The sequence below is a fragment of the Mustela putorius genome, unplaced genomic scaffold, assembly GCF_011764305.1.
Source record: "Mustela putorius furo isolate JIRA1106 unplaced genomic scaffold, ASM1176430v1.1 tig00000430_pilon_pilon_pilon, whole genome shotgun sequence".
NCBI lineage: Eukaryota > Metazoa > Chordata > Mammalia > Carnivora > Mustelidae > Mustela > Mustela putorius.
The window spans coordinates 3375302-3389220 of record NW_025421377.1 but is presented as its reverse complement, the minus strand read 5'-3'; the positions used below and the strand labels follow the sequence as shown (position 1 = coordinate 3389220).

Sequence of the window (13919 nt, the reverse complement as noted above, 5' to 3'; positions counted from 1 at the left end):
AGTCTGATTTCATGGAAATAAGAATGTAGTCCTTTTTCAAGGGACCCCCATTCTTTTAAAGATCGGGGTTTAAAATGTGCATTTGAAAGTCCATCTATGTAGTGCAAAGCCTACTCCCTCCAGTTGGCAACGAAAACTTTTGCCAAGAACTTTTAGCCAAGAAGTTGGCTAAGCTGGGTTTGGTTTCATTGTATCCCAGGCGGGCTCTAACATACCAGTGACTAATGTCCACTGCTGTTCATTACAGGGTGACAGCGGTGGGCCCCTTGTTTGCGAGCGGCCTGGAGGACAGTGGACATTATTTGGTTTAACGTCGTGGGGCTCCATCTGCTTTTCCAAAGTCCTGGGGCCTGGAGTTTATAGCAATGTGTCCTACTTCGTCGAATGGATTGAAAGACAAATATACATCCGTACCTTTCTCCTGAACTAATTCCAAAGATGATGCGAGACTTTTGCCAGCTGCACTCAAAGAAAATGGCCTTGTCGACTGTGGGGAGCTTCCTGTAGAGAGCTGTCCAGAAGCACTTTTCACGGACAGGGATGCTCAGCGGTACACTGCAAATGTTCATGTTTGTTTTGATCTAGTTTTATTCAGTTTTTTCAACTTCAGTTTTCTCTTGCTTCAAGTTTAATGACAGTCTTTAAAAAAAAAAAAAAAAAGCAAAGCAGATTTGTTCTTTTGCCAAGCCTAATCTTGACCATAGCACAAAATAATCAGCTCTGGAATAAGGCAGGTGGTAGGGTAGGAGGTTCTAGAAAATTCTTTTTATTCCAGTGACAAAGAGGACATCGAGATCCAGGCTGACTAATCTTTGCCAGCCTTTGTTTCTCAAGCACAACCGCATAGTGGCAAATTTCAATATTAATATTGGAGACTTGCTTCTGATTAAGAGCCAAGACAATTTACATGCTTAAATTATTTACTATTACTCAAGTCTGCATAGTTCTGAAACCCTATGAAAGACAGTCTGAGGTAGAAGACAAGCAGCATCTATTTAGGTGGCTAAAATGGTAAAACATACTGAACACAACACTGCTTAGATACCAGCACTAGCATTTAAGATGACAGGACTGCACGTTCTGAACTTAACTCAAGGATGTAACTTTACAGAGGAGTCTTTGTAGAACCTTCCCTAGAGCTGGGATTCCTTCAGCGTCTATCAGTTGGCTGACTGAGACCTCAATAGCTAGAATATTCCTGGGAAGCATTTTGTTTCACCTGTGTGACAATAAATGGAGATTGAACTTTGCCAAAGGAGAACTTAGTTTAGTCTGGAGAGATTCAGTTTTTGAAAACAAAAATTAAATTGCACCCAACCTCCGATTCAGTATTTTCCAACCTTCCTGTGTTCGCCCATAATGATAAAGTCACGGAAATGCCTCTCAAAGCGCAGTTCAAGCTGGCATGGAGTAAAACATTTTCTAATTTGCCTTGAAATGTGTTTAATATCTGATGTTCTCACATGCTTTTAAGCACTAGGCCACTTTATGCCCATCAATTTCCGAAGTAACTAGTGGTTAAAAGTATTTTCCTTCCCACTAAAAAGCTTCAAAATATAAATTGTCGCACATAAGTAATTTAGTTAGGCATCCATTTTGCAACATCTAAATGCCTTGGGAACAGGAGGATTCCCCACTAAACTTCACCAGCACCCCGGACTGCCTCAGCATCCCACACAGAGACTTACTGCGATTTTATACCTGTGTTTTTGTACTCTTTTCTATGTTTGCACATATTTCAAATTCAAGAAGTTGCCTTGACACTTCCCATGTTATTCATCTCCTGTTCTGGAGTTTGTATAAACCTCCTGAGAATGTGAAATCCAGCAATGGAATTAGGGTCAGGATTGTGTGAAAGTGTAAGAACACATGTCTGTTCTGTTATAGTTCTGTTAAGTCTGTACCCATACTTCACGTAAAACTGTCAGCCTTGTTCCACTTATGTTCAGGCAAGTATACCTACTGTACTTATTCTGAATAACCTGAATACAGAGCGCCTGGGTGGCTCAGTTGGTCAAGTGACTGCCTTCGGCTCAGGTCATGATCCCGGGGTCCTGGGATCAAGTCCCACATCCGGCTCTCCCTGCTCTGCGGGAAGCCTGCTTCTCCTTCTCTCTCTGCCTGCCGCTCCCCCTGCTTGTGCTCTCTCTCTGTCAAATAAATAAATAAAATCCTTTTTTAAAAAACCCTTAATACAAATAAAATGGTACAGTCTTTTTTTTTTTTTAAATGGACATGGAGCATGGATAATAGCAAGTTCCAGAAAACCATGCCTCCTACTCTAATAGCTGGCCTCCAGCCGCCGACCAATCCAAAATTACCTGTCATGGCTCACTGTCACAGGAACACACTCTTTCACCTTAGGTGATGGATGGTTCTCTGAATGAGAGGTTCCTAATAGTTCCAAGTCCCTTAAGTGTCCAAAGAAGACTTTAATCTGGTAAGAATGCAAGGAATCTTTCATATCTAGAGGACATTTTGGGAGCCTGATAGAATAATTCTTTCACAGGTCTTTTGGGGTAAAATTACGGCAAAATGTAAACTAATAATCAACAAATATAATCAATCAATAAAATGTAAACTATTAATAAACCATGAATCAACAGGAACTATGATACTATGCTTGTCCCCCAAAATTCATTAAAATACATAGAATAACAAAACACAATAGATCCCATCAGCTTGGGTAACTCTGCGTAAAAGTTATTTACCTGTGAATGAGACCATTTAAAGGCTTGATACAGATCTCAAATCTCTTTCACCCAAGGGCCAGGTATGTTTCAGAATCCAGAATTTTTCAGAGTTTAAAAAATACAATTTAGCACCCAGTAATAAAATACAGTTTTTATAGCAAAATATCTGGAGAATTACATTAAATAGTTTTACATCTGTTTAGGACATTGAATTTGTGCCTAATTTATGAAAAATTTTTCAGTTTCAGAGCTTTTGGGATTTTGGAATTGTGGGTAAGAGACTACGGACTCATAACACAAACACTCAAGACTTCCTTCTACTTTTACGTCTGGGCACTTGACATCTGCGAGATTGACTTTTTCCCCTGGGTCCTCTTGGCTTATTCTTTATACCTTTAGATTCTAACCCTTTATTCACATTCAGGGAATGAATACCAGCTGCTATCGGGATAACAGATGACAGGACACGACTGACTTTTCCATATAAGAAAAGGCCATTACAATATTCTGGGAAAAGCTGGGCTTTGGGATTTTCCTTCTAAGTTCTGGTACCAATTAGTGCGGGGCTCAGTCATATGTATAGAAGCAATGACAGTTTTTCGTACACATGATTTATTAAACAGTTTATCTTAAAAAATCATTAAAGAGAGCAGAAAGCAACCTCCAACAGCCATGTGGGATTTTGAAAGTTCTAAAAATCAGTCTCTGTGAAAGACTATTTGCGGTAATATCAGACAGTTACCAAAAAAAATGTCAGACCAGGACAAAGAGGCAGGAGAAGATGAAGCCCTGAGGATAAGAGATGAATAGTCTTAAGACCTTGATACAGACATAGAACATCAGCATGGAGATTTCGGGAAGGAGATTCTGGGTGGTTAGTGGCTGACAATTTTCAGATGAATAGATACTGAATTTTAAAAGAACTCAACAAAAATAGATGATCTTGTAACATCTGGGCTCAGTTGGTAAACTAGTCTCTGTTCTAACGAAAGCCAACACACATGATTTGCAAGAGCAACTAGCTTGCTATCGACATTCCTGTCCTAAAAAGTGTTTAAAAACAAAGTTTTCTAAGAACCTCAAGGAATTCTGCTGAGAATCACCTGTATTAGTCTCAATGCATAATATCTCATTTTTAAAGGTTACAACTCTGGAGACCTAGTAGGGTAATGTAAAGACTATGAACCCTCAAAATGGTCTCTTGAAGACTGTTTTCAAATTGATTGTCTCATTTTGATCAGGCTATTGTAAGTTTCAGAATATAGGAAATTGCCAAGTGGGCTACAGTAGGCTGATTGTGTCTGCCCTATTAATGGCCTATGTTTCTCAGTGGACATCTGCACAGAGACAGACCTCATAAAAGGTCTTCTCTTGCCTGAAAGCTGAGAGAGAAACATATTCCTGTCGAACCCTGGCACCCGTCTGCCCCATCCCCATGAAGACCCTGCCTTAAGGAACACCGAAATGAGCAGAGAGGTCTGCCTTACGTGGGCAGTCAGATGACCAAAGGCATCTTCCTGGAGGAAATAAAAAGCTATTAATAATCACCACATTTTCAACAGTAGAGTTATTACTCTATTTTAGGTACATTGTCATTTAAAAGTCTCTTTGGAGTTTTTCCTCTGGAAATTAACCATTTATAACATTTTTATTTCCATGTGGAAATCTCTTCTGCGTTCTAACAGATCTAAAAACTAGTTTTTGTTCATGAGAGAAAAATTCAGATTGGAGTCTGCTCACTGAAAGCATTTCCCTGGAATCTGAGATCTCCCAATAAAATAAATATATCTCAAATGAATCCCTTAAGAATGTCTGCACGTCTAAGACAAAATGCTTTTACAAAATCCAAAAAGTTTCATAAAAGCATTTGATTCGGAATGAAATATTTTACCTCCCTAAACTCAGTTCAGGCCCAACTGCAACCTCTCTAATGTATCTACAAACATACAAGAAAGGTCATCACATTGGCTTTTCTGGGCACAGAAGAATCTTCGTGTCCCTTAGGGGAAAAGCTACCTGATTCTTGCTTGATAGAGGTGCCTCTTCAAAGTCCCTCTTCCAGATTTGAAGGGAGACTTATCACCCCAAGGAGGATACCCTGCATTTTTTTTTTTTTTTTTTTTAGCCCTCTGAGGTCCCCACCATCCCTGAGGTCTTAGTTTCACAGAAGTCTGAGTCCAAGGGAGTTTCATGTACAGAGAAGCTTCCCTGCTCGACAGCACAGGACGGTGCTGACATCATCGCCAAGGGAGCAGACAGGCCAGACGTGGCTCTCTCCTCCGACTTGGCAGCTGAGTGGTCAGCACACTGGGATGGTGCGCGGCCCAGCATTCCAGCCCTTCTCCACTTCTTGAGAGCTTCAGTCCTCTCCTCTGGAGTCAGTCTGTCCAAGTGCTGAGCCCTCCGAACTGGAGATGGAAACAGGGATCCCTGAAGAACTCGATATGTAAACCTACGTTCCAAAAAGCATCACAGAATTAGAGTCACCGCAAACGCGGCATGGAACACAGCAAGTACTCACCAGCTGGGAAAAGTGAACTTTTCTAGGGCTCCTGGGACACGTTACTGCACAGTTGTCCCTTTCGGTCCCCGTGGGCAGCGCGGACGCTGGACAGCACCGCCATCCACCCTGTGGGTCTCCCACCCATCTGGGCCATTAGATGGGGTCCTCTGTGGGGCTTCCCAACACAACCCCTTCTCTTTCCCTGGTGGCCGCTGAGGTGGCTTAAGGGATCCATGTCACAGACCTAATCTCCTCCGCCTTTGGCTGTCCAGCCACAGGGCTGTCCTCCTCTCGAGAGCATATTCCCAAAGCCAATCTCTTCATTTTCACAACTTTTGAAATCTATTTACAAAGGCAGAGAATTTCTCAAATCTAATTTCTCTGGGTTTAATAGACTTACCCTCAATCTCTCTCTCTCTCTCTTTTTTTTTTTTTTAAACTCTAAGCAGCAAGAAGAGACCAGGCCAGACTTTCAACACTAAATATCCAAGGTCATGGTTTCCAAAGTCTGCTTTCCACATAACAGGAAAACCCACTTCAGCTAAGTTTTCTGCCACTTTAGTGCCAAAATCCGCCTTCCCTCAAATTTCCAGCAACATGTCCCTCCTTTCTTTCAGACCCCTCACCGGCGGTGCCTGTGACATTCGCATTTCTAGCAGCAGCCTGTTTAAGGACATATATGTATTTTCTATGAAGACACGGTTTTCTCCACCTGTGCTGCTTCTCACTTCCTCCTGAATCTCCACCAGGAGGAACGTCGATATCCATGATCTTCCTAGAATTTTTCCATCCTGTACCTTTACACCCTTCCAGGCCCTGCCCGTTCGTTACCCCGTTTTAAAGCCACCTTCACATTTTCCAGCATTTGTTAGAACATTGGGGGTGACCATCTTTCTCCCAGTGGGCCAGACAGTAATATTTCAGGCTAAGCGAGCCAGATCGTGTCTCGGTTGGAGCTGTTCAACTCTGTTGCTGTAGTGAAACTCAGCCAGAGATGCTACATGAATGAGTGTGTCTACAGTTCGATAGAACTTCATTACTTTTAAAAACGGGCAGCAGGCCAGAGGTGGCCTGTGAGTCAGTTCATCAGCTCTGTTTGAGAATAATCTAAAATCACCATTTTGACTCTCATACCAGTTTTAGAAGGTAGAACAACTATGTGGCACAGTGTTTCCAGCTAAAAAGATAAATGTTATGAGAGCTACAGATGCATTCTTCCTCGCCATCTCCATCCCATACAACACTAGACATTCAAGTGAAACTAAAATGGGAAAGATAACTCAGACACAGGAGGGACGTTTTCAGTGCTGCCAGGCTGTACAGAGACCACAACTTGTCTCTCAGTACACATCCTCCCGTTTCTCTTTTTAGAAACCCTCAGATTTTCGCCACTCGGACTCGACATACTGAGGTCCCAGTTAATGGGCTATGGCAATGACATGCGGGTTCTGGGTCATGCCATTACAAAGAAAAAAAGAAAAATCCACACAGGAGGAAATCTGCTCGCGTTCCGCTTTCTCTCCTCCTCCCTCCCGCAGGCAGGGATGTGGGGGAGCTGGGTGAGTCATCTCCAATCATGCCAACGAGGGCAGCGCCCGTGGGAGTTGGCGGAACAAAAAGTCAGAGGAAAGCATCCTCAGATAACCCTGTGGGTGAAGCGGCTCTAGCTCTGGGGAATGGCAGCCCGATGAGAATTTTCCATGAGAGAGAAGTCTCTCTTCTGGGCTGCCTTAACTCTGCTCAAAGAGTTCAAACCCATGCCCTCGCGAGGATGCAGACGGACTTCGCTGGTGAATGGGATGGTCTGCCATCTGTTCCTAGCAGTCACTGAAGCCCTCCAAGCCTCTGACCTCACTGCCTCCCTCGCGCGGATAAAACCTTGTACCTGGGCAGAAGGGCGATGCAGGTTGTGAGGACACACACCAGGTAGAACACGGGGTCCAGCATGTGCTCCTGCATAATCCAGTAGGGGTTGGACGGCGGATTGCATGTGACGCACAGGGCTCCGAAAACCAAGGCAAAGAAAAAATAAGACGACAGGCTGCCCGCAATGACCAGCATGTGGATCCAGGTCTGCAAGACAGGAGAGGCGGGGAAATTAACACTCTCACCCACAGGACTCTGCGTCCCCACGGAGTCTGCTCTGTTGAAACCACGATGAATGAGACGAGCGATGAATGAACGGTGTCGCAACCCTCAGTGAGCAAAACACAAAACAGCAAGGAGATTCGAGCACCTTCCATGGAGAGTTCACACCTCTGTTTCAATTTTATAAAACAAAGTCCAATGCCAAAAGGTTACTTTTGATGATGATTCTATTTTATATTGTTCAATGCACCAAGAACTGTTTGGATTCTTTTTTTTTTTTTTTAATACTATCACTAATTGGCCTGTATCTTCATTTAGGTAGTATTCCAATCCTCAAATGTTACCCATTCACCTGGCTGGTAGACATTACTGTTGTTCACCGATATTCTAATTTCCTCCCACTGTAAGCATCTGGAAGGATCACATTTCCTCGCCCCCTTGAAATTAAGCATGGCCATGCACCCTGCTTTGACCAGTGAAATGTGAGTGGAAGGGACATTAAAAAAAAGTTCACGTTAGGGGGCGTGTGGGTGGCTCAGTGGGTTAAAGCCTCTGTCTTCAGCTCAGGTCATGGTCCCAGGATCCTGGGATCGAGCCCCGCATCGGGCTCTCTGCTTGGTAGGGAGCCTGCTTCCTCCTCTCTCTCTGCCTGCCTCCCTGCCTACCTGTGATCTTTGTCTGTCAAATAAATAAATAAATAAAATCTTTAAAAAAAAAAAAAGTTCACATTAGACACGCAGAGGAGCTGGTGCGCAATTTTTCATGTTGTCTCCTCTCTTTCCATGATGACCAAGGAGCTCCTCCTTGGGGATAATTCCAGACGGTAGAGCTACAAGACACTGCCTAGGCCACTGAGCTGCCCCCTCAGGGGACAACTGCCCTGGGGCTCTGTGGAACCTCGGCCGACTTTATAGGAGCAAGAAACAAATCTTCGAGTATTACACCTTAACCCAGTTACCTTCATTATCTATGTACAGCTTGGAATTTTTCTTAGTATTTTTCTGAAACTGGCTTCCTATTGGAGTGACTTCATTGAGACGGAAAAGCGGATCACTACCTTCCATGTGGTATCCCCATCACCTGTCATCGGAGTGCTGAGTCTAGAGTCTGATCTGTGTGACAGAGGGAAACGGACACAACCCGAGGTACGAAAGAGAATCACGTTCACACGACGCAGTAGTCAGTGCTCTTTAGTGGAGGGAAAGTAGCACCTAAAATCGTAATGTATTCCCTAGGAGAGTATGTTATGCTTTTGGGGGGAAGCACTGCCTCTATCATTTTCTAAGGCTAGACTTTGCAAACGAGATCCAGTGTTCTCCTTTTCCCTCTTCACTTGCGAAGTACTTCCCCGCCGTAGGTCTCTTCGCAAGTGACACAAACACTGCTTTTTTTCTTTTAAATAAAATGTACAAACTGCCCAGAAAATGTGGGCTAACTCCTGATAACCACCATGCCTCTAAAACGAGGATCTGTTATTTTTTCTTTCTTCCTCAAATGTCTTTCCTTCTCATTGAACCCTACTGCCTGATTTTTTTTTTTTCCCCTTAAGATGGATTTTTGGCAAAGGAGATGGCAACTTGCCGCAGCTGAGCATTTCCATAAACAGATACAGTCACAGTCAGGAGGCTCCGGGTGAGAGAAGACGGGGCGGTGGGAGACGCAGGCGAGCTGAGGAGCCGGAGCATGAGGGAAGCCGCCTCACAGCCTCAGAGGGGCTGACTCTTCCTCACAAGGGACGTTCGGAGGCTGTGAGCACGGGCCTCCCCGGGCGTGAGAAAAAGGGCCTAATGATGCGACCTTGACATAACAGACACTGTTCTCGTGGGCACCTGACTCTCGCGCTCCCGCTTCCTAGTGAGGCTCCCCGGCACCGCGCACGCCGTCGCCACCGCGGCGCTCCTCTAACCAAAGCCCGGCCCTGAAGCTGAGGAGACAGAATTCTGTCCCCAGGGACGAAACCTGGGGCACCACGAGGCAAGGGCAGAAAGAAAAGGACGTCAACCAAGTCTGAGCAGAGCAGGGCAAGCCTGCCCACTAGTTTGTTCCCCGGATGTCTGGAACCACTCTGGTTCCTCAGGACGGTTTGGTTTGGTTTGGTTTGGTTTGTTGATGGTTCATATATATATATATATATATATATATATATATTTTTTTTTTTTTTAAGATTTTATTTATTTTACAGAGAGAGAGATCACAAGTAGGCAGAGAGAGAAGGGAAAGCAGACTCCCTGTTGAGCAAAGAGTCCGATGCAGGGCTTGATCCCAGGACCCTGAGATCATGACCTGAGCCAAAGGCAGTGGCTTAACCCACTGAGCCACCCAGTCACCCCTCTTCAATATATTTTTAATAACTTTCCTATTTGCTCAGGTTGCTGTTGCTCACAACCAGTGAACCTAAACTGACACTTTATGTGCTGGACCCTTTGGAACACTACTAAATGTCAGAATCCATGACAATTCCTTAGGTAGTGACCCAAAGTGCCTATAAAACTGTATAAAATTAAATCAAACTGATATTAAAACAATGCCCAATAATTTAGTTCTAGAGGTCCCTTTACTCTCCCTAGATGGTATTTCCAGATTTTTAACCTTTTACTGTACTTTAGGCTGATACACTTTGATTACAGCAGGTTATAGCAAGGCAAGTAGTGCCAAAAATATTCTTTAGAAATTATGATGCTTTAGAAATTATTATAGTTTCATAATATAATTGCACCTAACATTTAAACTATAACCTCATTCAGCTATTTCTGTTTGAAATGCATTCACCACCAAGAAGGTAAATATACCCCAAAGACTGGTTAGTCATTTAATCATTTGTTTATCCATTCAAACATTTTTGAGTACCTACTGTGTGTCACGGACTAGATTCTGGAATATGGTGATTAACAAACATGAACCCTGCCCATCACAGAGATTATAGTCTAATGCAGAAGACAGGAGTCAGATACTCACATAACTCATGAATAATAAATTATTATTGGGGCTATTTAGAAAAACAAGAGGATGGTATGAAAAAATTAGATTAGGGAAGGGTTCTTGGAGCTATTCTTACTGAGACCGAAAAGTATAAGTAAGCTGGGTCAAGTGCAAAGAACCAAGGGAAGAGGAAGAATACGTCCCTCAAAAGATATGATAAATGCTAAGGACCTGATGTGGTCATGAGCTCACTGTAGCTGAATTGCTCAAGGAAGGACAGTGGGGCTCCAGCCCACAAAAAAGTGGAAATGTGACTGGGGAGAAAAGTAGAGGCATCACTGCACGAAGTCTTGAAGGCCAACTTAGGGCTTTTTCATTTGACCCCAAGTACAAGGAGAAATCACTGAAGGGTCTTACCCAAAGGACAGCAACAAGGTAAGATTTGTGTTTCAAAAGGATGGTTCTGGTTGTTTTGTAGAGGACGGAGGAGTCTAGAGTAGAGCTGGGCGGGAGGTCTAAGGGGCTGTAGCCATGGTCCCAGGAGTGGCTATAGCAAAGACAATGGCAATGGAAACAGGTGACGGGCCTAAACAATCACAGAGGTGGTGCATTCTCCAGAGATGGGTGGCATGTTCTTCATCTGCAAAGGAAGGTTTACAACACACTCCCACATTAGCTTTGCTGCAGACAGCTACCAAACAATCATTTTGATGAAAAGAATGAACTATCATTAAGTCAGCATCAAGGTAAAAAAAAAAAAAGACCTAGATTTAAATAAGTGGTAAAAACTCTGGAGGGAAGAAAACTTAAGTTTCTTTTTGTAACATGAGACATTTTATTGTGATAAAACCATCACTTACTCATATCAATATACGAGGATCATGGCACGATGCCTCTCTTTAGTTGAGTTGAAAGGCATCAGCATGATCTCGAAGAATGTTGGTCACTGAAAGGTGATTGTTTCTCCAGCTTGACTCATGCCTCCCTGAACCATCCACCAAGGATACCACCAAGGAGCCAGGTATTTTCCACTTTCCCTGGCTATACATCAATCTCAACATAATGGCACTCAACAGTCAGCAAGAGAGCCGCCATGAATCACCCTTCATATCTGGCATCGTGACTCCTCTCGTTACCGTGTGTCTTCTAGGCATTTCGGGTTTAGCACAGTCACTGCTAATAGAAGACATTTCCCCAAGCACTTTTAGGCTATTTCAGAGGCACGAAAACCACTCACCAAGCTCTTGCTCTCAATCACCAGGTGGAGGATAATGATGAACAGAGCAGCTGTGTTCAGGGGGTTTCCAAATGCAAAGATGTCAATGTCTGAGCCCTGGTAGGTCTATGAAGAGAGAACAACGGGCGGTGATCTTGGAGATACAAACACTCAGTGATCTTGGATACACAAGGTTCACAACAAAGCTCTATCTGAATCCTACACATTAGCTTTGTTGATTGATCTTGGATACTCAAACACTCAGTGGTTTGAGTATCATCCCTTTACTTTATAGCTCAACTGAGGATGGAGTCCCTTCTTCAGTGTTGCTAATAAGGGGTCATTTAGGATACACTTGAACATTTCTGAAAGAGAGACCAACTCTTGGGCCATCCTATCTTTGAACTTTTCAGTTGAAACGCCTCTTTATCCTGAGCCATAATTTATCTTCCTGGAAACTTTTATTTACACTGCTGGCTCTTAGAGCTGCAAAACCCTGAGGCAGCTATTTACACTATCTTGAGGGGCACCGGGTAGCTCAGCTGGTTGAGCATCTCTTTTTCCTCAGCTCAAGTCATGATCTTGGAGTCCTGGGATTGAGCCCTGAGTTGGGCTCTGTGCTCAGCACAGTCTGCTTGGGATTCTCTCTCCCTCTCACTCTGCTTGTGCATGTGCTCATTCTCTCTCGCTCTCTCTCAAAAAGAAAAAAAAAAGTCTATCTTATGTGTATATTTCTGTAAGTAAATATTCCCTCCTCTCCTATGTATATGTCCTCAAGTCCTTAAAGTTTTCTTCCAAGGACACAATTTTCTACTCGCTCTCTTCTGCTTACCTTCAGATTGCCTGAACTGCATTGTCTTGAAATGTAGTATGCCCAGAATACTCTAACGAGCAAATTCAAGTCATTTTATTTAAATAAAGAACTAAAGAACAGAGGTTATTAACTTAGAAATTATGAGTTTTTCACCCATCATAATCAAACCAGTGTTTTCTTCTGGGTAAGGGAATGTGGGTGGGCAGTTAGATTATGCTGCTTTGTGCTTGGTTTTTGCCTGAATTTTAAAATTCATTTTTATACATGTTTTGTTTAGTCACATCTCTTCTATTTTTCACCTATAAAACAGGTTTTTTTAGTTTTAGAGAGACTGTTTATAAGAACTTTAATTCTACAAATATCATCCTAGTGGATTTAGCCCAGCAGTCTCTAATAACTGATTTCATATTCTGACTTGGCCTCTCTGATTTTGACTCTTCTCATTACATGCCTAGACTCTCAATTTTATCCAGGTCATTTACAAAAACTATCAAGCAGCCCAGGGCTAAAAAGGAGACTCATGAGGAGTCAGCTATGTACTTCTCTCCAAATTTAATCCATGGTCTAACATATTTGGGGGAGGACGTTATAATTTAGTAGGTTAATGATCCATTTGACTATATGAACAAGATACCCTAAAATATATCCATTCTATATGCTGATACCAGCACAAAGAAGCATCACCGATTCATTAATAACACACACTTTAAGTGAATAAAGACTCACGTAGTAAGGCACAAAAAAGCAGACCAGGCTTTGATAAAAGGCATCCAGCAAGGTGATCCAGAAGGTAAGGGGTAAGTATGCCTGAAAATGAAAAGAGACATTGTGGAGGGATTAACAAGAGTCAAAGCAAAGTCAAGGAACAAGAGAAGCCAATAATTATTTTTGCTTCTCTGAGAAGAAGATTATATTCCTTTATTCTCTCACTCACAAAATAGGTGGGATTTGTAAACATGGTAGAAGAATACGGCATGGCGTTGAATAATAGGTTAAAAAAAAAAAAAGTCCATGGAGGACTTCTCTTCAACTCATGTCACTTTTAACACTGAATCAACCTTAAATCTACTTGAAATAGGGATAGTAGTACTGAGTTTCCATTGCCTATTGATCAGAAAGTGCGGTTTCAAAAACTACTCCAAACCCATCCATTTCTGTCTCCTATTCTCCTTCACCAACAACTCTCTTTATGAATGACCGAATAACCACCTGACTGACTTCATTGCTTCTTCTCCTATGCCTAATCCAGTCTTCTACATCAGTCAGAAGGTTCTTAAAGGTCATAAATCAGGTCGTGCCATCTCCCTAATTAATCAAACTGACCCCCTCCAATGCCTCCAATGACGTCCCGCTGCATTCCAATGCAATGTAAGTTCCTTCCCACGGCTAGTAATGTCTTGGAGGATCTGCCTGCTGGAGCCCCTGCTCTCCAGCGTCGCACTCTCCCATGCTTACCCTCATCCACTATGGTCCTACCACAGGCACCTTCTGTTCTTCAAACCTGCCTGACCCATTCTTTCCCTGGAGCTTCCCCTGTGCTCTCTCTGCCTGGATTCTTTGCCCTGGACCTCCCACATGACCTTCATTCACATACCAGCTCCATCTCATCCCAGACCGGTCTAAGAGGTATGCCCATCCCATCAGTTACTACCATGGCATGTGTAGAACTCTCATCACCATCGGAAC

At 43.1% G+C, this 13919-nt stretch overlaps 2 protein-coding genes across 6 annotated transcripts in view; one reads left to right on the top strand and one right to left on the bottom strand.

The window, feature by feature from the left end:
• The window catches only part of CORIN (corin, serine peptidase), a 246751-nt gene extending 245496 nt beyond the window's left edge, over positions 1 to 1255 (top strand). For 2 of the 3 annotated variants that reach the window (XM_045079705.1, XM_045079704.1), the window contains exon 22: positions 248 to 1255. In XM_045079705.1, the coding sequence (XP_044935640.1) occupies positions 248 to 430 (183 nt within the window). In that variant the 3' untranslated portion in view covers positions 431 to 1255. The remainder of the gene's footprint in view (positions 1 to 247) is intronic. The other variant, XM_045079706.1, reaches the window with a different exon arrangement.
• A 2033-nt stretch (positions 1256 to 3288) lies between these two features.
• Positions 3289 to 13919, bottom strand: part of ATP10D (ATPase phospholipid transporting 10D (putative)) — a 104110-nt gene continuing 93479 nt past the window's right edge. For 2 of the 3 annotated variants that reach the window (XM_013062691.2, XM_004764927.3), the window contains 4 exons: positions 12960 to 13040; positions 11441 to 11545; positions 7082 to 7269; positions 3289 to 5145 (listed from right to left, as the gene is read on the bottom strand). In XM_013062691.2, the coding sequence (XP_012918145.1) occupies positions 4815 to 5145; positions 7082 to 7269; positions 11441 to 11545; positions 12960 to 13040 (705 nt within the window). In that variant the 3' untranslated portion in view covers positions 3289 to 4814. The remainder of the gene's footprint in view (positions 5146 to 7081; positions 7270 to 11440; positions 11546 to 12959; positions 13041 to 13919) is intronic. The other variant, XM_013062692.2, reaches the window with a different exon arrangement.